At 42.6% G+C, this 26347-nt stretch overlaps 1 protein-coding gene across 5 annotated transcripts in view; it reads left to right on the forward strand.

Annotated features, from left to right (window-relative positions):
- The window catches only part of ofd1 (OFD1 centriole and centriolar satellite protein), an 81657-nt gene that overhangs the window by 48751 nt on the left and 6559 nt on the right, over positions 1 to 26347 (forward strand). For 3 of the 5 annotated variants that reach the window (XM_086006279.1, XM_086006275.1, XM_086006276.1), the window contains 6 exons: positions 3565 to 4179; positions 9027 to 9171; positions 12636 to 12736; positions 19960 to 20076; positions 23580 to 23752; positions 25982 to 26128. In XM_086006279.1, coding sequence (XP_085862405.1) covers positions 3565 to 4179; positions 9027 to 9171; positions 12636 to 12736; positions 19960 to 20076; positions 23580 to 23752; positions 25982 to 26128 — 1298 coding nt within the window. The remainder of the gene's footprint in view (positions 1 to 3564; positions 4180 to 9026; positions 9172 to 12635; positions 12737 to 19959; positions 20077 to 23579; positions 23753 to 25981; positions 26129 to 26347) is intronic. The other 2 variants (XM_086006277.1, XM_086006278.1) reach the window with 2 other exon arrangements.

A 26347-nucleotide genomic window follows, 5' to 3' on the forward strand; every position in this document is an offset into this window, starting at 1 on the left:
ATAGAGGTGTTCAAAATCATGAGGAGTCTGGACAGAGTAGATAGAGAGAAATTGTTCCCATTGGCAGAAGGGTCGAGAACCAGAGGACACAGATTTAAGGTGATTGGCAGAAGAACCAAAGGCAACATGAGGAAAAACTTTTTTACTCAGCGAATGGTTAGGATCTGGAATGCAATGCCTGAAAGGGTGGTGGAGGCAGACTCGGTCATGGCTTTCAAAAGGGAGTTGGATAAGTCCCTGAAGGAAAAAGATTTGCAGGGCTACGGGGAAAGGGCGGAGGAGTGGGACTAGCTGAAGTGCTCTTGAAGAGAACCAGCACGGGCTCGACGGGCCGACGGGCCGAATGGCCGTCTTCCGTGCTGTAACCATTACATAAGATTACATAGAATATACAGCACAGAAACAGGCCATTCAGCCCAACCAGTCCATGCCGGTGTTTATGCTCCACTCGAGCCTCCTCCCATCTTTCCTCATCTAAATCTATCAGCATAACCCTCTATTCTCTTCTCCCTCATATGTTTGTCCAGCCTCCCCTTAAATGCATCTATACTACTCGCTTCAACCACTCCCTGTGGTAGCGAGTTCCACATTCTCACCGCTCTTTGGGTAAAGAAGTTTCTTCTGAATTCCCTATTGCATTTCTTGGTGACTATCTTATATTGAAGGCCTCTAGTTATGCTCTTCCCTACAAGTGGAAACATTCTCTCTCTATCCACTCTATCAAAACCGTTCATAATTTTATAGACCTCTAATAGGTCACCCCTCAGCCTTTTTTCAAGAGAAAAGAGACCCAGCCTGTTCATCCTTTCCTGGTATGTATACCCTCGCATTTCTGGTATCATCCTTGTAGATCTTCTCTGCGCCCTCTCCAATGCCTCTATATCCTTTTTATAATATGGCAACCAGAACTGCACACAGTACTCCAAGTGTGGTCTAACCAAGGTTCGATACAGGTTTAGCATAACTTCCCAACTTTTCAATTCTATCCCTCTAGAAATAAACCCTAGTGCTTGGTTTGCATTTTTTTATGGCCTTGCAATAAGTGTCGCAACTTTTAGTGATTTGTGTATTTGTACTCCAAGATCCCTTTGTTCCTCTACCCCACCTAGACTCGCACCCTCCAAGTGATAAGTGACCTCCCTATTCTTCCTAACAAAATGTAATACCTCACATTTATCTGTGTTGAACTTCATTTGCCAATTATTTGCCCATTCTGCAAGTTTATTAATGTCCTCATGTAATTTGTTGCAGTCCTCCTCAGCATTGACTATTCCCCCCCCTAATTTGCTATCATCTGCAAATTTAGAAATTGTGTTTTTGATTCCAAATCTAAATCGTTAATGTAAATTGTGAACCGCAGTGGTCCCAGCACTGATCCTTGTGGAACACCACTACCCACCTTCTGCCACTGTGAATAGCTACCCTTTACTCCCACTCTCTGCTTTCTGTCTTGAAGCCAGCCAGCAATCCATTCTGCTACTTGTCCCCTGACTCTGCATTCCCTGACCTTATTCATTCGTCTGTTATGTGGTACCTTATTGAAGGCCTTTTGAAAATCTAGATAAATTACATCTACTGCATTACCCTTGTCTACTCTCTCTGTTACCTCTTCAAAAAATTCAATAAGGTTGGTCAATCATGACTTTCCCTTTTGAAATCCATGCTGATTATTCATTATTATACTTTGTTTCTAGATGTTCTTCTATTCTCTCCTTTAGTAGGGATTCCATTATTTTTCCTACCACCGATGTTAAGCTGACTGGTCTATACCTCCCTGGACATGTTCTATCCCCCTTCTTAAATATAGGTGTTATGTTAGCTACCCGCCAGTCCTCTGGCACTGCACCTTTTTCTAATGAATTATTAAATATGTGTAGTAATGCCTCTGCTATCTCTTCCCTAGATTCTTTTAAAATGCGTGGATGCAATCCATTCTATGATTCTAAATTACCATTCTGTAATATTTATGTAAAAAGCAGCGTGAATTTGTCAGTGACAGATATGGGGGATGTTATACATGGACTTTCAGAAAGCATTTGACAATGTACCACACAGGAGACTATTGAAGTGGACTAAGGGGAAGGGAAGCAAATTGGATTAGAAACTGGTTAAAAGGGAGGAAACTGAGAGCAACAGCAAAGGGCAGTTTCTCAAAGTGTTTGTAAGTGAGTAGCTGTGCCCCACAGGGTTCTTTCTATTCTAGGCCTGCTTCTGTTCACTCTGGTTATTTGGATATAGAGCTAGAGGAAATGATGCCCAAATTTGCAAACAATACTAAAATAGAAGGCATAGGCCTAGAAATTCGGTGGGCTGCGCCACCAGTTAGCACCTAAAGAGGGCACTCAGTGGCTTTAGCGCCACTGGCCGCGCCTCCCGCGATATTTAGCGGGGCGCTAATGGCGGCGTTAGCCTGTAGTGCTGCGCCGCCACCGATGACGTCATCGGTATGCGAAGTGCCCCGCTACCACCCCGATCGCGATATTTGGTCGCGCCCGCCTCTAACGCCGATCGCAAATCGCGCCCGGTTCACGGGGCCTACCTGTGGCGGTAGTGGCGCAAATTAAGGTGGCGGTGCGGGGCGGCCATTTTTTCGGTGGCTGCCTGCCAGCACCTCCGCCCCCGGCCTCCTGATCCCACCGCCCCCCCCCCCCCCCCCCCCGGGCAGTGCCGGCTGTGTCCCGAGAGCCCAGCACTTCTCCTCGGTGCCGGGCTCTTTTGCCGGCACTCGCGATCGGTTATCGCGCTGGTGCAGGCCCCTCCCCCTTAAGAAGGGGAGGAAGGCCTGCAGTACCGCAGCGCGCCGTGCCGCAGCGTGTGGCGCTGCGGCACGTTGCGCTGCGATATTCCGTTTCAGCGCCCCAAGAGGGACGCGGGGCGCCTCGAGCAGCGCCCCGCGTCCCTCTTGGGACGCTCAAACTGAATTTCCGGCGGGCGCAACTGCTCCGTTCGCAGCAGTAATTCCGGCGCCCAGGCGAGCTTGGCGCCCCGTTTGGGGCTCCACCGAATTTCTAGGCCATAGTAACTAATTCCGAGGACCAAAGGAAGCTGCATGGGAATATTGATAAGATGGAGGAATGGGCAAAAGAAAGGCAGATACAATTCAGTGTCAATAAATGTGAGGTGGCACATTTTGGTTGTTTTTTTTAAAAAAAAAGGCAAGTAACAATTATGCTTAGGGGAAGACTGAAAGAGGTGGAGGAGTAGAGATATTTTGGGGGTTCAAGTTCACAAGACCTTAAAAGTGGTACTTCAAATGGATTTAGACTGTTGCTCATGTGGAGGATAAACACCAACACAGACTGGTTGGGCCAAACAGCCCTTTTCTGTGCTGTAATTTCTGTATAATTCTATGTTTGCAAAGGGTTGTAAAGCATTAATATTATTGTATCATGTGTAATATTTTAGTGTAAATGTATTTTTAAAATGCTTATTGAAGTGTTACCTACTTGTTCACATCATCATACAGAGTTACCTAATAATTCAGGAGCTTTGTGGTTGTACTTTAGCTTCTCTTTGTCCTTATTGTGCATCCTGCTTCCCACCGTGTGTTTTCTGCACTTACAGCTTTAGAGAATGAAGTGTACCGCAATCCCAAACCCTCTCTGGTTGATCGGTCAGCCATTGACCTCACTGCTGACAGAATCGTACCTCCTGATATTTATGTAGATGCTGGTTTACTTCGGAGTCGGGTAGCACCTGAAGATCGCCTCTTTTATGCAGGCTCTGGTATAGGGGCAAACTACTGCAAGTACACTGGGACACCATGTTCTTCACCAGATTCAGACCAGGATTTTGTGGCAGGAGCCAAGGCTCGAATAAGGGAGCTGGAAAAGGAGTCCGAGAACCTGGAGGAAGCCTACAGAAACTACCAAAACCGAGTTATTCAAACAGCCATTCAAAAGAGTTTGGAGACTCGAGCTTTTCCCCCATTGCCAGTTAACAGTATTCTCAGTAAAATTCCATGCAGCCACCAGCACAGAGTAACATTTGCAGACTGCGTCCTTCCTTCTCAACAGCTAGAGCTGACTACAAGAGGCCAACTATATGAGGAAAGTCATCCACAAATAAATAAAATTGAAGATTACCAAACTCCCTCTGTATGTCAGTTTACATCATACTGCTCTTCAACATCTGTCAAACAGAAACTTGAAAATGACGTGTGCAGGATGACTTCAGAAGGTAGGATTTGTCGTAAGCTTTAAAATAAAGGATTTGCTCTGTAGTGAGTGAGATATACAAGCAGTCAGTGTTACCAAGAAACTTTAGTGGTATTTGCATAACAAGAATTTCAATTCATTTTTACAGGAAGTCACAAGTATTGTACAACTATAAATACTGTATAGAGAATTGAAGTGAGAATAATTACTCCAAATGGACTGAAGTAATCAATCCACTTGATGAATTACTCAATATTCCACACTTATCAATGTTATTTATCACAGACATATTAATGACTAATTATTTACAGTTTTGTTGTGCCTGTGGTGCTGTATTTACTTCGCCAATAACATTGTAATTTTGTAATGCTAGATGGAAGTACAGCTCTCTGAGAATTTCTTCTCAGGACTCTTTCTTCCTCTACAACTGAGAAATGAGCAGAGCAATTATAGTACAGGAAACTCTCTCTTAACCGGCACCGGCAAAATTCAGGAGTATGTTCAGGTAAGTTTTACTTTATATTAGTGGCCGTGTAACCGGGGTTCCTGGATCTGTGGCCGTGTAACCGGGGTTCCTGGATCTGTGGCCGTGTAACCGGGGTTCCTGGATCTGTGGCCGTGTAACGGGGGTTCCTGCACCTGTTGCCGTGCAACAGGGACTCCTGGATCTGTGGCCGTGTAACCGGGACTCCTGCACCTGTGGCCGTGTACGGGGCTCTCGTACCTTAGTAAGTATACCTCTCTGTAATCCGGACTTTTTGATCAACCGGCACCACGCCGGTCCCGTCGGTGCCAGATAAAAAAGAGTTTTCTGTATGTGCTGGAGGGATGATAGAGAAGGCATTCGTAAGGTGAAGAAACTAAATTGACACCAATTAATCTGATTTCACTTGGGGCCCATACAGATGGGGGAAGAGCGAAGACTTTTGTTCCATCAGTGTGGATTGGATTTGAGCACCAGCCCAAGAGGCACGCAGCCACCCACTCGCCCAAATCTAGCAGTCAGTGTAGTGCATCAGTCCATTTTGCGCACTAATAATACTATTCCTGTAATGGTCTTCCAGTTTCTCAGGAGTCGTTTATAAGATCATAACATTAAAAAAGTTATGAATGATTAAAAGCCCATTCAGCCCATCAAGATTCATTCCTGTAATACCCTCACTCTCCCATCTTGGGATCTAATTGCATTTTGAATATCTGTAATGTTTATCTCTGGTACCCTGCCCAAGAGACTATTTGAAATATTTCTTTGTCTTTAAATAAAGAAGTTTGACCTAATATTTATTTTAAATTTGCTTCTCGCTCCTTTAAATTAATTTTTTTCTGGCCCTACTTTCCTGGCTTACTTTAAAATAACATTCTGATGATCTTTCAGAACTTTTACAGCCTGATTGAAATGTAAGTGTGGCGATCTGAAACATATTTTTGTTGTGTGCAGTAAATCTAAATCTGAAAATGGGCCATAAAGAAGACTTTTAAAGGAATAGTCTATAAACAAGACTTCACTGTTGGACAGATGCAATTATTCCAATTTGATCAATTAAGGTCATGTAAACAAAGCACATGCTGGACAGCAGTAGAGTATGGTATTAACAGTAAAACCCAGCCCTTAAGTTGCTCTTTCCTGCAGACATTTATGACTGTGGACCACAGGTGTAACTTATTAACTGATGTGAGTGAGTGGGCAAATACATGGCAGATGCAGTATTACGTGGATAAATGTGAAGTTATCCACTTCGGTAGGAAAAACAGAAAGGCAGAGTATTATTTAAACGGTGATAGATTGGGAAATGGTACAAAGGGACTTGTACACCAGTCACTGAAAGCAAACATTCAGGTGCAGCAAGCAGTTAGGAAGGCAAATGGTATGTTGGCCTTCATTGCAAGAGGATTTGAGTACATGAGCAAGGATGTCTTACTACAGTTATACAGGGCCTTGGTGAGACCACACCTGGAGTACTGTGTGCAGTTTTGGTCTCCTTACCTAAAAAAGGATATATTTGCCATAGAGGGAGTGCAGCGAAGGTTCACCAGACTGATTCCTGGGATGGCAGGACTGTCATATGAGGAGAGATTGGGTCGACTAGGCCTGTATTCACTAGAGTTTAGAAGAATGAGCGGGGATTTCATTGAAACGTAGAAAATTCTGACAGGGCTAGACAGACTGGATGCAGGGAGGATGTTTTCCCCTGGCTGGGGGGTCTAGAATGAGGGGTCACAGTCTCAGGATACGGGGTAGGGCATTTCGGACTGAGATGACGAGAAATCTCTTCACTCAGAAGGTGGTGAACCTGTGGAATTCTCTACCACAGAAGGCTGTGGAGGCCAAATCACTGAATATATTTAAGAAGGAGATAGATAGATTTCTAGACACAAAATGCATCAAGGGGTATGGGGAGAGAACGGGAATATGGTATTGAGATAGAGGATCAGCCATGATCATATTGAATGGCGGAGCAGGCTCGAATGGCCGACTCCTGCTCCTATTTTTCTGTGTTTCTTCTATGTGCCAATGGTGCCCCACTCTCTTTCAAATCTGTGTCGTGGACACAACCTTTTTATATAACTAATTATAAGATGATGAATGCTTGGCATAGGCATTATTATTATTGTGACTCTTCAGTATTCTGACTTAATATTCTGTTAACAGTTTAAATCTCCTGTGTTATTACCAGCCTCAAACAGTTAAACTCTAGCTCTGTATTTTATTCCACTTTTAGGCCATTGTTCAATTTTTCTTTCACCCCAGTAATGGTACAACATTCAAATGCTACTTATTCAGGGATATTCACACAAAGCTATGAATTGATTGGTGTGTTATTTTTCATGTTTTGATTTTGTCATTTAATGCAATGGTAGAAATTATTTTGCTTGCCACTTAGACAAGACCATGAGCACATCTGTTGACGAATTTGCCAATGTGGCCAACAAACTATTTGGTTATAAATTTATCAATGCTTCTGTTGGCATGATAACAACTGTTAGAAGATAGTTGCTAACTAGCGGACATACCTTCAAATTTTGTTGATGGTAAATAATTGGTTTTAGGCGTCTGGGTTCATGTGTACATCATATAACCATTTACTTCTCAGTTCCCCCCCACCTCACCCCCCCATAATACTAAATACACAGAAGTAGGCTAGTTGATAATTTTTCTTCTGAATAACAAAATTCAGAGTTGTTTACAAAGAGGCTGATGACCTGTATGTGACTCGCATGTTTATTCCACCAGTAACTTTTGGACAGTTCACTTGTTCACTCTGTTGCTATGTTGTGCCCCATCTGGTGGCCTGCCTGAGAAATTGCGAACTCATTTAATGATGTGAGTTTGAATATTAAATTGAGCCTGAATTTAAAGTAGTAACTCTCTAGCTGCAAGGGGGTAAAAATAATATAAAATATTGATTTAAAAGGAGTTCTAGCATGGATATGGTATTTGTTCGTATAAAACATGGCATTCAACCTGCTCCCCCACTATTGAGAAGGATTTAAGGCTCAAAAACACCACCACCACTTATTTGGGACTTGGCTGCCTCCTCCGCCACTGAACAACATCTCCACCCTAGCCACATGTTCATTAAATCTTGACCCTTGACCCCACCCCCAAACTGAATTCACCAGTGATTACTCACATAAAGCAAGATTACAGCACGCAACTCTTTCACTTCCCCCCCCCCCCCCCCCCCCAGTAGCAGTGCGTATGATTCTGGGCCTCAATCCCACCCTTCCACCAGTCAAGCTTTTAAGGCTAACCCTCCCCCTCCCACTTAACGATTGTGTCCCATTACACACAAATAAGCAACTTTTCTACCTTTAACCCCTACCCACTTAGCCAGATTTCTGCGCTCAACCCTCTCCTCCTCCTCCTCCTGAGCAAGTTTTCGACCCTCTACCACTCGCCACTAAGCTGAGCAAATTTTAGCACAACACCCACCCCAAAGAGCAAGGTTTTGGTCCCCTACCCTCCCATTCTAACTCACCCACTGGCTAGCAATCTCATCCTGCCCATCCTCACTGGCTGCAGCTGCCTCTCACAGGCTACTCCATTTCCCACAGTAGGCCTCCATCTCCATTGGCTGTATTTATCCTCCTTCAATGGCTGGTTGTTCCATGACTCAAATCACCCTACCACCACTGATCTGATTTCCCCTTCCACATCACGTCCTTCCCCTGCCCTCCCCTCTGCTTCTCCCATCTTTCCTCTACCCCTTCCCTCCCCTGCTCCCCTTGTCTCCTCCCCATCTCTACACTTTCCCCCACATCAGTTCCATTATCCTCCATCCACAGCCCTACTTTATCAAAAAAATTCAAATTGGTCGAAACTACCTGTGTGCAATGCCACAACAGATCAACTTGAAATATTTTTTTAAAATTGCAATGTTTTAAAACGTGGCTTTGCACTGAATTAGAGCTCTGCTGTACCTGTACAAATTCAAACTGGTGCGAGACGGCTTCCTGGTAGGTTTAGCTCGAGAGGGCTGAGGAATCGGATTGAGACCAGACTCCTGAGTTAGACTTTTGTGTCATTGGAGCCACAATATTGCTAGTTGACATGGTGGTATTACTGCATCCTTCAGAGTGCTGGACTCGCCACCAATAAAACTTAATTAGAATAACTGTGACGTCCATACTTTGACTTCTTGCTTATAGGTTTGCTTGTAAATCTTGACTGGATATTTTTCTTCTTTGGGAGAGAGGTCCCATTCTGAATTGAAAGGCGAAGAGGAGGAAAAAGTTTTATTTGGACTATATTTTGAATATTTTAAGAACAAAATGTTAAATATATAAATAAATCATGGAATATTTTAAGCATTTTATAATATTCATAAACTGCAGCATGTATGCTAATAAAATAACTTTTTTTTAAAGGTGATGATGGCTCATTTCTGGCCTCTGTTCCCAGCGTTCCAGAACATCAAACATCAATTACAACCAATGAAATCCAACCCTGTGATTGCCAACTAGTCAATACTGCAAACTTTCCTTTATCTGTCAACTGTGGTACCAATGAAAGGTAAAGATCCAGACCGCCCTGAAGTCTTTCTGTAAATTATACTATGGTATTAGACACACAACTTACAATTCTGTTTTGAAAAAACAAACTATGAAGTAATTATTAGGAAAATCAATAAATCAGCAGTGTACACTATATCTGGCACTTCCACTAATTCTCTTCAACGTCTGTGATGCGCTGTTCACATAAATGCTTCTGTTAATAGTAATGAGGATGTGTTGAAAGCTTCATGCTTTCTAGTTTTGTTTACTCAAAATGGCAGCATTAAAAGGAAGGATGTGTGTGGAAGTGATCTATTGGTTGGTATTTTTTAACTGCATATTCAGTAGAATATATCTTTATTCAGAAATTAAGAAATGGAACACAATATTCACCATCAGCAAGAGTACTTTCTGTATTTGTGCCTGGTCCACATTACTTAATTTCAGATTAGCATTGTACTGACACAAAGGAGAAAATCAAGTTTATTGACCTGTGGTAATGAGTCTGATTTTGACTTGAGCATTTGCTAAACTATTCTGTGTGGTTTAATATATAATGATAGAGATGCATTGCTTGGGTAGAATTTACCTTATTTGGAGCAAATGGTTTGTGCTTGAGTACAGGAAACTTTCTGGTATCCGGCACCGACGGGACCGAGCTGGTGCCATACCATCAAAACTGCCGTAGAAACCAGCGCTAATGTTAAAACGTACGGAGCTTTTGAGCTCCGTGTGAATCAACAAACCCTGTTGCTTAGCAACAGCTTCAAAATAGTCGGCCGCAGCTTAAAAGCGTCTCTGTAGCTAAGCAACAGCTTCAGCTAGACCTTGCAGAGCCTGACTGGGGGAAAAAAAGCAACGAGAAGTAAAAAAAAACTTGCAGGAAACGGCTCCTGAATTTTGCCGGTAGATAGAGCTTTCCGGACATTTAACGAAAGTTTCCTGTATTTTAGTTTCTATTTTCTGTTCTGTAATTTTTGTAAGGGTAGAAAAATATATTTTTTCCCCCTTCCTTGGGGCAAACACCATTTGAGACTAAGAGACCAGTTGGGCATCCTGCTCCTCGGCCTCCACTGATGCATTTCTTCAGCCAGTCATTTGGAGTTACATGACCATGGGCAGGGGCTGATTCTCCCTTTGTTCCTAACTTGGAGGGAGACTTCTGATTTTAACTCAGTATTTCTGCATAGAAGAATGGCTAAGATTGGATCCGTTGGCTTGATGGAAATTATAATTGTGTTTACTCCAGTTTCATCCTTTTGTTTTCAAATTATCTATCATCATCTTGTTCAATTTTATACCCTAATTAGCTTACCAACATTTAAACTTCAAACCATTTATATTTGTATATGATTTAGGTCTCCATACAACTGATTTCATGCCCTCTATTTTTAGAAATCAAAGCACCTCAGTTGGTTTTAACTGATTTGAATGTAAAACTCAGGGCTGGATTTTCTGAATGGAGATGTGTTTGAGGCGGGACTGCTGCTTGCCAGGTCTCAGTCCCGCCTCCATCAGCCTCTGGCCAACCAGCGGGATTTTCCCCTGATTGACCCTGTTAAGCCCGCCCAGCGGGCTCAGCAGGCCAATTAGGTGGAAGTCACTGACCGAGCACGTCAACATCTGACATGCCATCTGTCAAGATTTCTTGAAAGAAGAAATGTCAGCGTTTGACAGCCTTGTGAAACTGTCGAACACTGATATTCTCTATAGTTTGATGAGGCTTTGTGTTCAGGACTCATCAAACCTTTCAACTTTGTAGAAATCAGACGACTGTTGGTTCGGAGGATCCAACAGCCAGTCTGTGAAATCTACAATGAAGATGTCGGGACTCCGGATCCAGCGTGGCTGAAGGCTGTCGGCAGAAACAAAGGTAAGTGAACATTTGTAACACTTTACACTCACCTTACATACTTACTACTCCACACTTGCACCCATCACTCACCTCTACATTGCACTTTCAGACCCCTCCGACACCCGCAGACCTCCTACTCGACTCCTCCACCCCGGTGGGGTTCTCCAAGGTCAGGAAGCCTGCACTTGAAAAGGTAAAATGGGACTAATCCTTTTTTCTGCCTGTTAACTACCTGTTAACAGGCAGTTAAAAGGATTTAATCCCTTTCCCACCTCGAGGAGACAGGACCCGGGTCAGGACGGCTTCCCGCCTCCTGGAAAAAGGGCATGGGGGTGGGTTTGCCATCCGCCCCCACTTTCTGCAACTTTACCGGCAGTCCCGCCTCCATACCCGCCTCCTTGGGGCTGGCAAAATCCAGCCCATAGTCTTTACCCAGAAGTGTTCAGCAATTTTTCTTTGCTTGTCTGATGCAACTCACTTCAATTTGTGTTGCAGAATTGTTGTGTGCTTGTGTATTATGACATTGGGCTGGCCATGCGATGTAAATCACTGTGTGCTTCGGGCACCAGAGCCTCATATTATGGGAAGCAAGGCTCATCAAGGCTCCAGCTTTTATGTTTATTAGGGAGGGTTTCCCATAATGTGGCTGGAGTACCTGAAGAAACGTGCCAGATGCTCTCTCAAAATTTACCTTTTACTACCTGGAAGCCCTGTCTGAATATGGGTCACCCTATGCAGCAGCACCTTCCTTTGCTTTACCTCCAAAGGCCAGTCTTTGAAAGGGGCCCTTGTTCCCCAGGCCAGGGCATTTTTGGCCACTAGAAGGTCCTATGACTTTAAGGGCCGCCAGCAGCCCTTTCTTATTTACTGGTGCCCAACAATGCTGCTCGCCACACCCATGATACTCCCAGCACGTCATGCACTACAAAATTATTTCAATGAGCTTACCTCACATTTCAGGGCAAAGTGAGGTACAGGTGCACAGTGCATCCGAGAAGCAGTAGTCCTCGCAGCATAGTTCCAGGACTTTGTAGCTGGTGTTCCTCCTTTTATGTAAAGATAGTGCTCCTTTGCATTCATGTATACTGTGTACTTGATTTTTAACACCTAGGGTATGGGTGATTGATACTGAGAATAACCTTCTTATTACAATAGAATGCACTGGTATGTGAATAACTCTTAATTGCACCAATGCACCTGTTCGACAACATTATCATTTATTTACATAGCTGCTTATTTGATTTTAATTTATTTTTCAGTACTGTGTAATTTACCATATTCAACTAATTTGATATCTGCTTAATAATATCTTTCCAATACTACTTAATATAGTAAATTTGGTCCACTGTGTCCGACCACTCTGCTTGATGAGGATCTGCGGTTTTAGTGACCTGCAGTTTTAGTTCCTTCAGATGTTCTGTTTAAAATCCATAATTTGTAAAGGTAGTAAAATCATTGCAGTTTTTTTCTCTGAATCGAGCAAACGCTGTGCAAAAATGTATAGCTTTGAACATAATTTTATATTGGAAAAGACAAAGTTTACTTTTTGGTAAATATATTCCTGCTTTAATAGCAGTGTACACCTTATTTCACTTAGCTCACTCGCTCTTTCTTTCTCATTTTTCCAGATCAGAAAATACTCTGAGAGATAATCCTGTGTCTCGTCAGTCTTCAACAATTCAAAGGTTTGAAGAACTGATTGCTCAGCCAGATGATGATTGTGAAATTGGTAAGCTAAATATATGGCTACAGAAGTAGTGACTGGTCCGTATAATTTTATAGATGAAATGAAAACTCCAAAGGCTGAAACGATAATGCAAAAAACTGAAAATGCATATCTGATTAGTCAGTATTTGAAGGAGAAAAGACAGGTTAACATTCCAAGTTGAGACCCTTCAACAGAACTGGAATAGGAAGGTAGGTGAGTCACTTAAATTGAACTAATCACAACAAAGAGGGGAGAAATGGACAACCGGTAAAGGCCAGGAGTACAGGAATTCAAACAACTTTATTGGGTTTTTTCTTTACAAAGAGCCAACTAATGCATGTAATGGTCTGCAATTAGACTTTTGAAATGGTTGGAATGGAGAGGAAAGTGCTGGGTGTTCTACAAAGGTTATCTCAGTCAAGTTTGTGAAAGAAATGAGATAAAAGTAGAAGGAATCACAGTGGAATATGAATGTGAGAACATGGTAGGGAAATCACGAGGCAGGTAAGGGCTGAATTTGATATAATCACTCTTCCTACCCAAAGGCTAAAGAGTGCAAGGAGAAGCATACTATTACTGGAGTTTCAGTTGTGCTCAACAGTGAAGAGGCCAAGGATGCAAAAGTCAAAATGAGAATGCACTTTTAAAGCAAATAAGGAGGCCAGTTGCGCCTGTCCTAGCTATTGGAAAAGGCAATTCACGTAGCCCCATTTTTCTGCTATGTCTCCATACACTTTAAAAAATGTTATTAAAAAAATATCGATCCACTTTTTAAAAGTTTTCTGGATTCTGCTTCTAACAATATTTCTGGTATGGCATTCCATGTATTAACAGTCCTGGCCAGTAATTTATCGACTTACTGACCAGTGAAAATAGTTTTATTTTCTGACAGCACAAAATAAATATCTGTGAAGGGGAGAAGAGCAACAGTCCCAACGTTGACCGCTGTGGCTCCGTTGGTAGCACTCTTGCCTCTGAGTCAGAAGGTTGTGGGTTCAAATCCTCACTCCAGAAACCTGAGCAAAAAATCCAGGCTGACACTCCAGTGCAGTACTGAGGGAGTGCTGCACTGTCAGAAGTACCATCCTTTGGAAGAGACGTCAAGCCGAGGACCCCTCTGCCCTCTCGGGTGGATGTAAAAGATTCCATGGCACTATTCAAAGAAGAGCAAGGGAGTTCACCCCGGTACCATGGCCAATACTTAGCCCTCCACCAACATCACTATAACAGATTATTTGGTCATTATCTCATTGCTGTTTGTGGGACCTTGCTGAGCACAAATTGGCTGCCGTGTTTCCTACATTACAACAGTGACTACACTTTGCGGAGCAGGTTTGCAGGGCTGTGTGGCCTACTCCGATTTCTTATGAATATGAGTTTTTTTACATCCCTCCAGTTTGAAAAAACATACATGAAATACTGCTCTCTGTTTTCCGTTGTTTTAATCAACTTCCTATCCATGCTGTCACGTTGGCCTGGATTTTGCGGTGGTAATGACGGCGAAACTGTCAGTGTTCGCCGTCATTACCCTTCCGAAACTGACCGTAACTTCAGGATTTAGTGCATGCGTAGATAAAGGCGGAAATCCTGAAGTTGCGGTCAGTCATTCACTGCTCCGCCACAGGTTGTGCTGTGGAACCAGCCCGCCCCCATAGCCACCAATCACTGAAATCACTTGAACTGACAAAAACTTTCCCGTTTTTGCTCTAATATCGCTGTTTAAAATCCCCATGAAAAGTTAAGCCTTGTCCAATGAGGTGTAACTGTTTTTAACTGCTGAACAACCATCTGGCCCTGAAAAACTAATTTTATATTTGTGGAATGTCATATTTCTCCATTATGATAAAAATTACTAGATTTTTTAAATAATTCTTTTTTTAATTTTAATTTTTTTTGTTGTTATTTCAGCTTCTACTTTAACTCCCTCTGTATGTCCCAATCTTTATTTTGCACTGTAAAATTTTTTTTAAGTGAATGATAAAAGCTGCTTTGTATTTCCTGATTTGCTTTCTGTGAGAATTCTTCAATGCGATTGGCTGCATAGACAGTTTGATGACATCACTGTTGCTGCATGCAGGAGATTCCCCTATAGATGACGTTAATTTGATTGTAGCGCTAAGAAAGCTGTAGTTTTCACCACAGAGATCGCGGGATCAGCGGCAATCGCCGTCACTTCGCCGCTGACTGCAAATTCCACACCAATTACTGTACCTTTAATAGCATGGCCTAGAAATTGGTTCACGCCTGCAGCCTGCAGAAACTGGGAGCAAAGAACGACCGTTGCTCTACAACGGGCCTACCCGATATTGGGCCTCTGACCTCGTTTACATGAGGGTTTACCTGAGCATCCCCAGGCAGACTATTGAATTCTGGGTCGCTGTGTCACCGGCAGCTACAGAGAGAGAGGGAGGGAGGGAGGGAGGCAGACAGACAATCGGAAGGGGTGCTGGCAGCAGCTCGTAGTTTTAATGTGGAGCTGCAAGGAGTGATCCTCCTGGCTCCATATTCAGATAAGTATTTTAAATTAAAGAAAAAAAACTTATCTTTCTGGTGGCCTGGCGACGGTTGCGTTCAGGGCAGCCCAATTTTATAAAGGTAGCCTCAAACAGGCTTAGGCCTCCTGTTTTCATATGCAAAGGGTCTACCGCCTGTTTCAGGCAGGGGCTCTCGATCCTTCTTTTGATGCCTATTCCAATATGGCGGGCGGCGCACACTCCTCCGAATGTATGCGTGCACACCGCCTTCCATATTACATGCTTTTGTGTCCCCTTTACGCCTGCAGAACGGGTGCAGCCTCATCAATTTTCTACGGCCGTGTGCTTTAATTTTATCAATGAGCCACTTATATGGCTCCTTATCAAACGCCTATTGAAAATCCATTGCATTTTGTTATTTCCTCAAAGAACTTGTAAATTTGTCAGATATAAATTGTCTTTTACAAGCCTACGCTGGCTGTGCTTAATTTCAGTCTTTCTAAATGAATGCTAATTTTATCCAATTTTTTCAGTATTGGGCCAGAAATTCCAGAACGGGGCTTGCAGCGCGTGCAAGCCCCGTATTTGCACTTACCCCGCGCTCCTGCCAATCAGCTCCAGGGACGCCTGCACTTCCAGAAACTGAAACAAGAATCCCGGGCAGCGTATGACGTCACGCCGCCCAGGAGTGCAGCCAGCGCGGACCCAGGAGCGTGCAGTGTAAATGAGACACGCCCCTTGAGGTCTCAGTTTCACTGGACACGCCCCCAATGTTTCTGTCAAGCTGCTTTGCTTTTTTACATGCAAAGCAGCAGTTTAAATAGGTTTTTGGAAGTTTTTTCAAGATTTTGGTAACTTTTATAAAAACATTTAAATGTTTACAATATTTTGAGTAATCTGAAGTAGTTTTAAAGAGAATTAAAGCAATTTAAAGACTTTTAAAAGCCCTAAAAGAATTTTTTTAATTCCATTTATTTATTTAGCAATGTCGTCGTCATACGTGTCTTCACACTGTTCCCTTTGGGGAACTGTATGAAGTGGTGGAAGGATTTATGGCCGTGATTAACGCTCATTCCGTGACCGTAACCATCTTTGAACCAGCCATTAGGGCAGTTAGTCCTATGGCGGGAGGGTTTTACGGGCTCCCACAAGCTATACAAGGAGGGGGGGCCACCCACACCCACGGACGCAAATATCCCACTGGATGTCAACCCAGAATTTAGAGCCGGAGCTCCGACTCCACTTGCCGGGACTGTCTGGAGCGGGGTTCGAAACCCTACCCTGATCTGGCCCAGCGGCGGGGATCCTACCGCTATGACAAAGGCCCAATCCGATTAGCAACGTGAAATGGCAGCATAGGGCTCCAGTCACGGGGAGGGAAAAGGCGCAGGAAACGTATGGGTGTCACCTTTTGTGCGGAGTGGGCCTTTTGCGTAGCAGTAAGCATCCCCTCCGCTGGGCCAGAAGGAGTAGGGTTTTGAACCCCACTCCAGACAGTCCCGGCAAGTGGAGTCGGAGCTCCAACTTTAAATTCTGGGTGGACATCCAGCGGGATACTTGCGTCCGTGGGTGTTGGTGGCCCCCCCCCCCCTCAGATGGGTTGTGGGAGCCCGTAAAACCCTCCCGCCATAGGACTAACCACCCTAATGGCTGGTTCAAAGATGGTTACGGTCACGGAATGAGCGTTAATCACGGCCATAAATCCTTCCACCACTTCATACAGTTCCCCAAAGGGAACAGTGTGAGGATACGTCCGATGATGACCTCTTGCGCAATGCACCTCCTTGGACCCTCAGTCGCAGATGCGAGGGGGCAAGTCGTGCAAGTGTTAATTTTTTTATTTTATTGACATGTAAAATGTTGGCCCAATAATTCCCTTCCAAATGCGCTAGTACGGTCGGGGTACTTACGCATCTGGCCGGATGAAATGCCGGTTTTCAGCATGCACAGTGCATGTGGGGAAAACCGGCCTTTCCTGTCCTCTGAACGAAGGGGTTCAGAGGCAGAACGCGTGCGACTGCACATGCAGCGCGTGCGCAGTATAATTCGCTGCTTTCATTAATGCTTTCAGTGAGGTCCAGTCATTACAACTTACACATGAAAAAAGCATGGGTACAGTTGCTACAGAGGCTGCGGAGGAAGATATTTCTTATCGTGGAGCTTCTGAAAGTATGTATGTCTGTATATATTCCTTTGCGTGTTATGTATATATTCCTTTACTTATGTGTATGAATGTATTATTTAATTATGACTTTCAGAGAAAGTAACTTATTGGAAAATCATAATTAAAAACATACATTCATAGTAAAGGAATATAAAACATACATACATATACGTAAAGGAATATATGTGGACATACATACATAACTCATTCTCACATTCCATTCACACAGCCACAATTGCTCCTTCTACCTACCGTTCTGAAAACCCTTTATTAAAAAAAAAAAAAAATTTAACTTTAAAACTTACTTAAAATTTCTTAAAATAACTTCCCTCCCTTTCCCAAACAAAAATATTGCATTTCAAAAGCTCCACGATAAAATATATCTTCCTCCGCAGCCAATGAACCACTTTACACTTGCTTTTTTTCAGTGTAAGTTCTGAGGACTTACCCTCACGGATTTCATGAATGAAATCCACGAAGTTCACTGCGCAAGCGCTGCCTGTGCAGTCGCACGCGCTCGAGGTCTGGAAATGCCGGCGTTCCCCGCATGCGCTGTTCCTGCTGAACGCCGGCATTTCCAACGGCCAGAAGCGTGAGTACCCCGAGCGCACTCACGCTTCTGGCCTGGAATTTCTGGCCCATTATTTGCTTAGCTGTAGTTATCCTATCTAATTGCTCCACCTCTCTTTCATTTCCAATACTACATTCTTCTGTGAAAACTGAGGCAAAATGCTTATTTAGAATCTCTGCTATTCCCTTATCCTTGACAAGAGGGTTTCCTTATTTGTCTCTAATTGGCCCTCTCCTATCTTTAACTATTCTTTTACCCTTTCTGTCTTTATAAAATCCTTTATATTGTCTGCCAGTTTTTCTTTGTACCCTCATACTGCTTTAGCCTTTCTAATTTCTTTTTTGTTTCCCTGCTGTATTGTTTATATTCAGGTTGATTATCTTTTGTATTATTAGCCCATGGTTTGCCATATGCCTCTTTTTCTTGAGTCTAATTTTAGTTTCTCTAGTTATCCAAGGAATTCCAGCTTTTGCTGCAGCACCTTTACATCTTATGGGAATATATCAAGTCTCTACCCTAATCTTCTCAGGTTTAAACCGTGCACTCTTTAGGCCAGTTTTTCTTTCCAGTTTATCTGGATTAATTCCCGTTTTATCTCATTGAGATTGGGTTTTTTCCAGTCAAGTACCTTTATCTTTGCCTGTTCCCTCTTAATTTTTGTATCAAACCTATTTTCATTTATAGTTCTGTTTCCTAGATGTTCCCCAACTATTACATTACCTATTTTCACTTCATTACCTGTAACTAGATCCAGCACTGCCTCTTTCCTTTTTGAAATAAAAGCATACTGATCCTGAAATCAGGAACTTGTGTGTGAGGAATAATGGAGTAAGAATTCACTATCTTCACACTGGGTATTCTAGTGCATTGAGCACCAATGTGCCTTTTGTAATTATCTTCACTGCCTTTGTAATTATCTTCAGTGAAAAGTTAGTCAACATAGATTTTCTAACTTTTCTGTCAGTTTGGGACTAGAAAACTAATCATTATCAGGAATTCATCTTCGAAGTTTGAACTCTTGTCTTCTCCCAGCTTTCTTAGAGTTTCGGTCGAGGTTAGGAGTAAATATTCATTAGAATGCAAAATTTATAACGGAGTTTGCTGATTTATCGATATCTGTTCAGTAAGGAGTTATTTATTGTAATAATTGCACAAGTTATTTAGATTTATTTTTGTTTTTTGATCTGTAAAAAGAGTAAATAGGGGCGGTTGAATCAGACGAAGAGCATAAATAAAGCAAATCCTAAAAAATATTTTAGTCTTGTTGGTTTAAAAAAAAATTCTGCCCTTTCCCCGCCTCCCTTTTTAGATCCCTAACTGCTGCCTCCTACCATCGCACTTCCTGCTTTAACAAGGAAAGGAACATGGTTTGGGTTAGTGACTTAATCAATAGCTGTCACTGTTGCTCAGTACTCATTTGACATAAACTGCTCCTGCTTGTTTTTCCTCCCCCGAGATGGCAAGCTGTTCGTTATCTCATCCAGCGGCTGACCAAGAATTGGCAATACTTGCTCAATGAAGGCTGGGGAGACTGAATGTCTGAGAAGGCTGAGATTCAATCTCCTCAGCCCCCTGAGAATCTCAGCACTCTCTAAGGCTACAGGGGTAACTGCAATGTAGATTTATAATTTTAAAGGAATAAAAATGCAAACACAGATGTGCCACTGTTGAAATAAAACTGCAGACATTTGAAAGTAATTAAAAGGGAAATGCATTGCTTCAGAGACTTCAAAGACAAATGTCCAGGGATATTTCTATTGGTTAAAGAGTCAACTAAGATTACAAGGGTAAAATGTGTTTTCCAGTTTCCCAGGCAGTTAAGTTTTTTGAGAGGTTTTCTGGTCAGAGGTTTATCGAGGATTAAAATGCAAATCTTGTTTGAGAAAGCAATGGGAGATGCAGTTTTTAATGGGTAAGTGAAGAATCTGGCCAGAAAAGATAATGATTTGTTGATATTCTGCGAGTGCTGCTTTTACTATCCAGCTTTCCATTTCATTGTTAGTCCAACAAAAGACTCATTGTGTATTTCTTATAGTGCAAGAAGGCATTCCAACACTTAACAAGAATTTGTCCCAGTACTGGGAGGAAAATGTGAATAGAGGATCTGTTTCTTCACTAGACCAAGAAGCAATTTTATCTCCACCAGATACATGTGAGTTTCCTACCATCATGTGGTATGTCGCATGAGAGTGTAGGCTGTTGTATTGACCTTTACGAAAATGTTAGAAAATTACATTTTTTTAAATACAAGAATTGAGCTTTGTAGTTTGTGTTTGTAGTGTTTTTGTCAATACTCAAAAGTACTTGGGATGGTATCATTATTCCTTTACTGCAAATACTCTAGATTCTTGTTTGTTTGACCTCCCATGTACAAATAGAATTATTTATCTCAAAAGTGGGAGAAATCATCTAGAAATATTGGAGTCAGTTCTGTGCCCAGTCTTCAGGGGCAGAATGGGTGCAGGAAAATTGGGTGAGCAGGCCTTGGGCAGGTTTTACCCCGAAATCCTTCTGCCTGTAATTTTCTAGCCGGCCTCATTTCATGTACTAGCATGCTTATGCACATGTCATACCATAGTGTCATTAAGGTACAGAACGCAAGCAAAAATTATTAAATAAATATCGGGCACAATTTGCCCAGCATTTGTGCTAGGATTAACTGTTTTGCTTTTAAAGCCCATTTTGAATGGGCACAAGGGAAGCTCCATCTGTGATTGAGCTCTTAAAGAGGAATATGCTTTTGTTTTATGGTTTTAACAGTTGCAGTAACTTTTTAGTAATGTTTTTACAGATTTTTTTCCAATGTTTATGACATTTTAATTATTAACTTTTGGGAGACAATTTTTATTTACTCATTATGGTAATCTTGCTTTTAAATGTTCCAAAAACAATTATCGCCCAACAAGTTCCCTCAGAGTGGACTGTAAGTGGAGTAATACAGTGGAACAATTCAGCTTAACAGAAACAGGTGGGGGAAATAAAGGACACATGAAAAGGAATTCTTCCAATACCAACTTTCAAATGAATTCAGGGAGCCACAAGCTGCAGAAGCCCATGACAGGTGGCACGTGAAAGTAAAGTTTTTTAATAATGGCCATTGGTTTGGATGCATCCCAAATACAGTATTTTATGGTTGAGGTGGAACAAGATGAAAGAAGGTATTCCAGGAAGATCAGTGGGCATGTGAGCTGCACTGTCCGTACCTACCATTATGCCACCAATCATTTCTGTAGGCCTTCAGTCACCAAATGATTGAGCACAGCAGCCTCCATATGCTGTGGATTAACAGGGAGCCAGTTGCAAGGCTGCTGCAAGCCAACCCACAACTCGGACATGGCACGATCCCTGGCAAGCAAGGTCACCATCATTCTGACTTTTGTACCCCTGGCTATTCTCAAGCTAGCACTGCTGTATCAACTAATGTGCTGGCCAAATCTGTTTCAAACAGGTGACTGACACAGGCACAGCATGGCCAACATTTTCATCTTTCCTACTGAAGAACAACAGGAGCATGTCATGGTTGCCCAATTTCACCACACTGCTCAAAGGATTTTTAAGAAAATACATGAGGTCATTGTTAGGCATGTGGCCATTCGGCAAGCAGGTTCCTGCACCTCTACTATTGCCAATAGCTTCTCTTCACGCATGCACTGTGACTCACCCAGTGTATCTTTTCAGGCTCACTAACTGCATCCTTTGGAATATGTGCAACTGTGTTAGTGCTTACAAACACTGAGAGCTTTAGGGTGCTTTGTGATGCTGTCTTGTTCTGCACGATTAGAATTAATAATAGGCTGCTTTTCAAGACTACAATGAATAAAAAAGAATAACGGTTAGAAAGCTGGCTTCAAGAGACACCCTCAAACAGAGTTTGTGCAGTTGTGTATATGCCTGTGTGGCAATGAGTGCAAAGGGGGACACGATATAAAACAGGATGGTACTAACCCATCGGCTTCAGTATCCCCTGTTGCCTTCTCCAAAGGAGTCAAGGGTTTGCGATTCATCAACACTTCTCCGATTCAGGGCTTTTCCCTTGTATTATGTGCCATCTTGTTGTGCAAGCAGAGAAGTATTCTTGAAATGTTGTAAATTGAAGGAGCACATACACAGTGACAGGCATGTGACGATCCTGGATGTTAGGTAAGGAACTTTGCATCTTGGAGCTAGCTTGTACATAAGAACATAAGAAGTAGGAGCAGGAGTAGGCCATTCGGCCCCTCGGGCCTGCTCCGCCATTCAATAGGATCATGGCTGATCCGAACCTAGACTCACGTCCACTTCCCTGCCCGCTCCCCGTAACCCTTAATTCCCTTATCAGCTAGGAAACTGTCTATCTCCGTTTTAAATTTATTTAATGTCGCAACTTCCACAGCTCTCTGAGGTAGCAAATTCCATAGATTTACTACCCTCTGAGTGAAGAAGTTTCTCCTCATCACAGTTTGAAACGGCAGCCCCTTATTCTAAGATTATGCCCCCTAGTTCTAGTCTCACCCATCAGTGGAAACATCCTCACCGCATCCACCCGATCAAGCCCCCTCACAATCTTATGTTTCGATAAGATCGCCTCTCATTCTTCTGAATTCCAATGAGTAGAGGCCCAACCTACGTCAACCCCCTCATCTCTGGAATCAACTGAGTGAACCTTCTCTGAACCGCCTCGAGAGCAAGTATATCTTTTCTTAAATATGGAAACCAAAACTTGTGTTAAGCCCTCGAAGATTTAAGTATGTCAAGGCTTTTGGTTTATAATTTGCACCCCACTGAAGCATAAACATGCATGACATTCTATGAAAGAGCTATACGGTGATATGCAAATTTGGCATGGATATGTAGTAAATGGAACAAGTTGACAGGCAACACTTTGTGTCATGCAGAGTGACACCATCTATCTGATGCATGGCACTTTTGGATTCTTACCGTGCCAGATTTCTTAATGTATACCATCTTCTGGAGCATCTGTTCCTGGATCCTACAGGTACTGTACACAACTGGCCACCACTGCCTAGGAACCACCTTCTGTCGGGCATGGCATACTGCGGTCATGTGAATGAATTTAATAGATCTATCCGCTCAAAACCTCAAAGACTGATGCCGAATATAGAGCAACTGCTTTCACTGGAGAGCAGGCCTGGCCGCACAGGTCTATTTGGAAGTAACCTGTCTTGTTTCAGTAGGTTGGTGCTGTCTAAAGCTGGAGATTGCAGCTACATTCCAGAACAAAAGGTTGCTAAAATTCCACCACAGCTTCTCGCAAAGATAGCCTATTGATCTCTTGGCAGGGAATATTCCTGTATTTGGTCTCCCCTCATAGCATGGATCCTTCATAATGTTGCCAAGACCTCCTGCTGGTCAAGGAAAACTTGGTTCTCGGCACTTCCACCTTCCTGTGTCAAATGACTCATCAAACTCCCATACAGGAAAGATCTTTAATGAGTAATCAAAGCTGACAAAAGAGCCAAACAAATTGTATCCAACATTTACCTTTGTTTTCAAGGCACAGAAACATGGGGTTTCTTTCCTTGGTGTCAACCCCTAAGGTGTCCACATATTCATTCCTTTGTTCCTTAGACTGAAAATGGTGAACCCCAGAAACAAGGTAAGAAAATAAATTGGTCCATTTGAGTTGCTCCTAATAAGGTTTTTAATGACACACAGGTAAATTGAGAAATCCAGAGGAGGAAAAAAGCAAAGAAGAGGAAAAAAGTACAGACGGAGAAGAAAATGCTTGGGAAGATCAGAGACGAAGGGATGAGGAAAAGCGGTGTCTGGAAAGGGAGGAAGCAAGAGAAAGAGAACAGAGAGAACTGGAATGCCTGGAGCAGGAAAAGGTGGGAACATTCTCCAGTATGTAAGGTTATATTTGCATTTTACAGCTATCATTTAATCTTTTGCCCATTACTGCATTATATATTAGAATCATAGAATGGTTACAGCACAGAAAGAGGCCATTCGGCCCATCGAGCCCGTGCTGCCTCTCTGCAAGAGCACTTCAGCTAGTCCCACTGCCCCGCCCTTTCCCCGTAGCCCTGCAAATTTTTTTCCTTCCCTTTTATCCAATTCCCTTTTGAAAGCCATGATTGAATCTGCCTCCACCACCCTTTCAGGTAGTGCATTCCAGACCCTAACCACTCGCTGTGTAAAAAAGTTTTTCCTCATGTTGCCTTTGGTTCATCTGCCAATCTGTGTCCTCTGGTTCTCGACCCTTTTGCCAATGGGAACAGTTTCTCACTGTCCACTCTGTCCAGACCCCTCATGATTTTGAACACCTCTATCAAATCTCCTCTCAACCTTTTCTGCTCCAAGGAGAACAACCCCAGCTTCTCCAGTCTATCCACGTAACTGAAGTCCCTGATCCCTGGAATAATTATTGTAAATCTTTTCTGCACTCTCTCTAAGGCCTTCACATCTTTCCTAAAGTGCGGTGCCCAGAATTGGACACAATACTCCAGTTGAGGCCGAATCAGTGTTTTATAAAGGTTCATCATAACTTCTTTGCTTTTGTACTCTATGCCTCCATTTATGAAGCCCAGGATCCCGTATGCTTTCTCAACCTGCCCTGCCACCTTCAACGATTTGTGCACCTATACCCCCAGGTCTCTCTGTTCATGCACCCACTTTAGTTTATATTGCCTCTCCTCATTCTTCCTACCAAAATGTATCACTTCGCACTTTACTGCATTAAATTTCATCTGCCACGTGTCCGCCCATTCCACCAGCCTATCTATGTCCTCTTGAAGTCTATCACTATCCTCCTCACTGTTCACTATACTTCCAAGTTTTGTGTCATCTGCAAATTTTGAAATTGTGCCCTGTACACCCAAGTCTATGTCATTAATATATATCAAGAAAAACAGTGGTCCTAGTACTGACCCCTGGGGAACACCACTGTATACCTTCCTCCAGTCCGAAAATTGTTCCTGTATTTTATGGGGGTGACCTATTACTGGAAAGCATTCCAGAGTAGTCCCAGAGAAACCAGTCTGCTCTCGGGATTCCTAAACCTGCTCCCACCCCAAACCTGACCGATAAATAAAGGCATTGAGAGACAACTGCAAGAACTCAATGAGAAATTTAACATATATAGGACACTGCAGTTCCCATCCCAAATTACCTGTGCGCAACGTTATGGGAGAATTTTCAAAATGCATTGAAAAGGTAGCACATAATAGACTTACGACAAAGCTAATGGCTCAAGAAATGGGGAGAGCAGCCACATGAATAGAGATGGTTGGATGGCAGAAAGTGAAAGATGGGGGTAAAAGGAAGTGGCTTGGATTGGAAGGATGTGTATAGTGTTTTACATGCGTCTGTGTTGGGGCCTCTTCTATTTACAATATACATAAATGATCTGATCTTAGGAATTAGATATTTGTTTGAAAAGAAGAAATATTACATGATATGGAGCACAAGCAGAAGAGTGAGATTAGACTAGGTACCTAGGAATTTTCCACCAGACTAATGTTAATGCTAATGTTAGCCCATGGGTTGCACTAGCATTAAAATAATACTGATCATATAATGTAGCTAGTAGCTCTTGGAGAAAAGCACCACCACAGACTTGATGGGCCAAGTGGCCTGTTTCTGTAACATTATGATTCCATGCTATTCTGTAAACAGCCATTAGGAAGCATCCAAGCGTGGCCTCTCTATCTTCGCTCTCCACCTGATCCAGAGAGAAACCCCTAGCTTTCCTCCGAAGACTAGCCAAGGTCTGAAACTTGTGTGGGGAACTGCAAGTGCAAGGCCACATCCAACTACTTTGTTCAAGTTGTGATTATTACCCTGTTGTCTGGCGCTACTAAATAAGTTTGTGGTCTCTTGATCCAGCCATAAATACTATACTATAAACATCTCTATCAATGGAAATTTCAAAATGCTCATTACTTTTATTTATATGTGATTCATCTTTCATCATCTTTGATATAATTATCAACGTCTAAATGTTCCTAATATCAGAATGCGGCCCTTTCTTCATACAAGTTCTACCTTTTTAAGTACACTTTTCATTCTGAACCAATATGATCTCAATAATATTTTAAACTTTACACAAACTGAAGGAGGAAAAGCCAAAGACGGAGCCAAGTGGACAAAGCCCAAAGGAGCAGATTCCAGAAAGTATAGAATTGCCAGCTTCGAGTACAGATCCACTGGAGAAATATATGAAAATAATTCAACAGCAGAAAGAAGAAGAACAGCAGGACAAGGTGACTCTGAATGTTGGATTTATTAAAGAGGAATGAACAGCCAATTTGTGAAGCCAGTGTGGGGTAGAGGGGAGAGAGGCCTGCTTTTTTAAGCTCTTCAACCTCTTGCATGCAAAATTCAATTTTTATTCCTTTGCCTAAACCATTGTAATATTTCAACTTAGTACCTGGTTCTATCAGCTATTTATGGTATTTTGATGATGGATGTTTGTATTTAAT

This window comes from Somniosus microcephalus, chromosome 14 (genome assembly GCF_052327205.1).
Source record: "Somniosus microcephalus isolate GS21.2 chromosome 14, FLI_Smic_1.0, whole genome shotgun sequence".
Taxonomy (NCBI): Eukaryota; Metazoa; Chordata; class Chondrichthyes; order Squaliformes; family Somniosidae; genus Somniosus; species Somniosus microcephalus.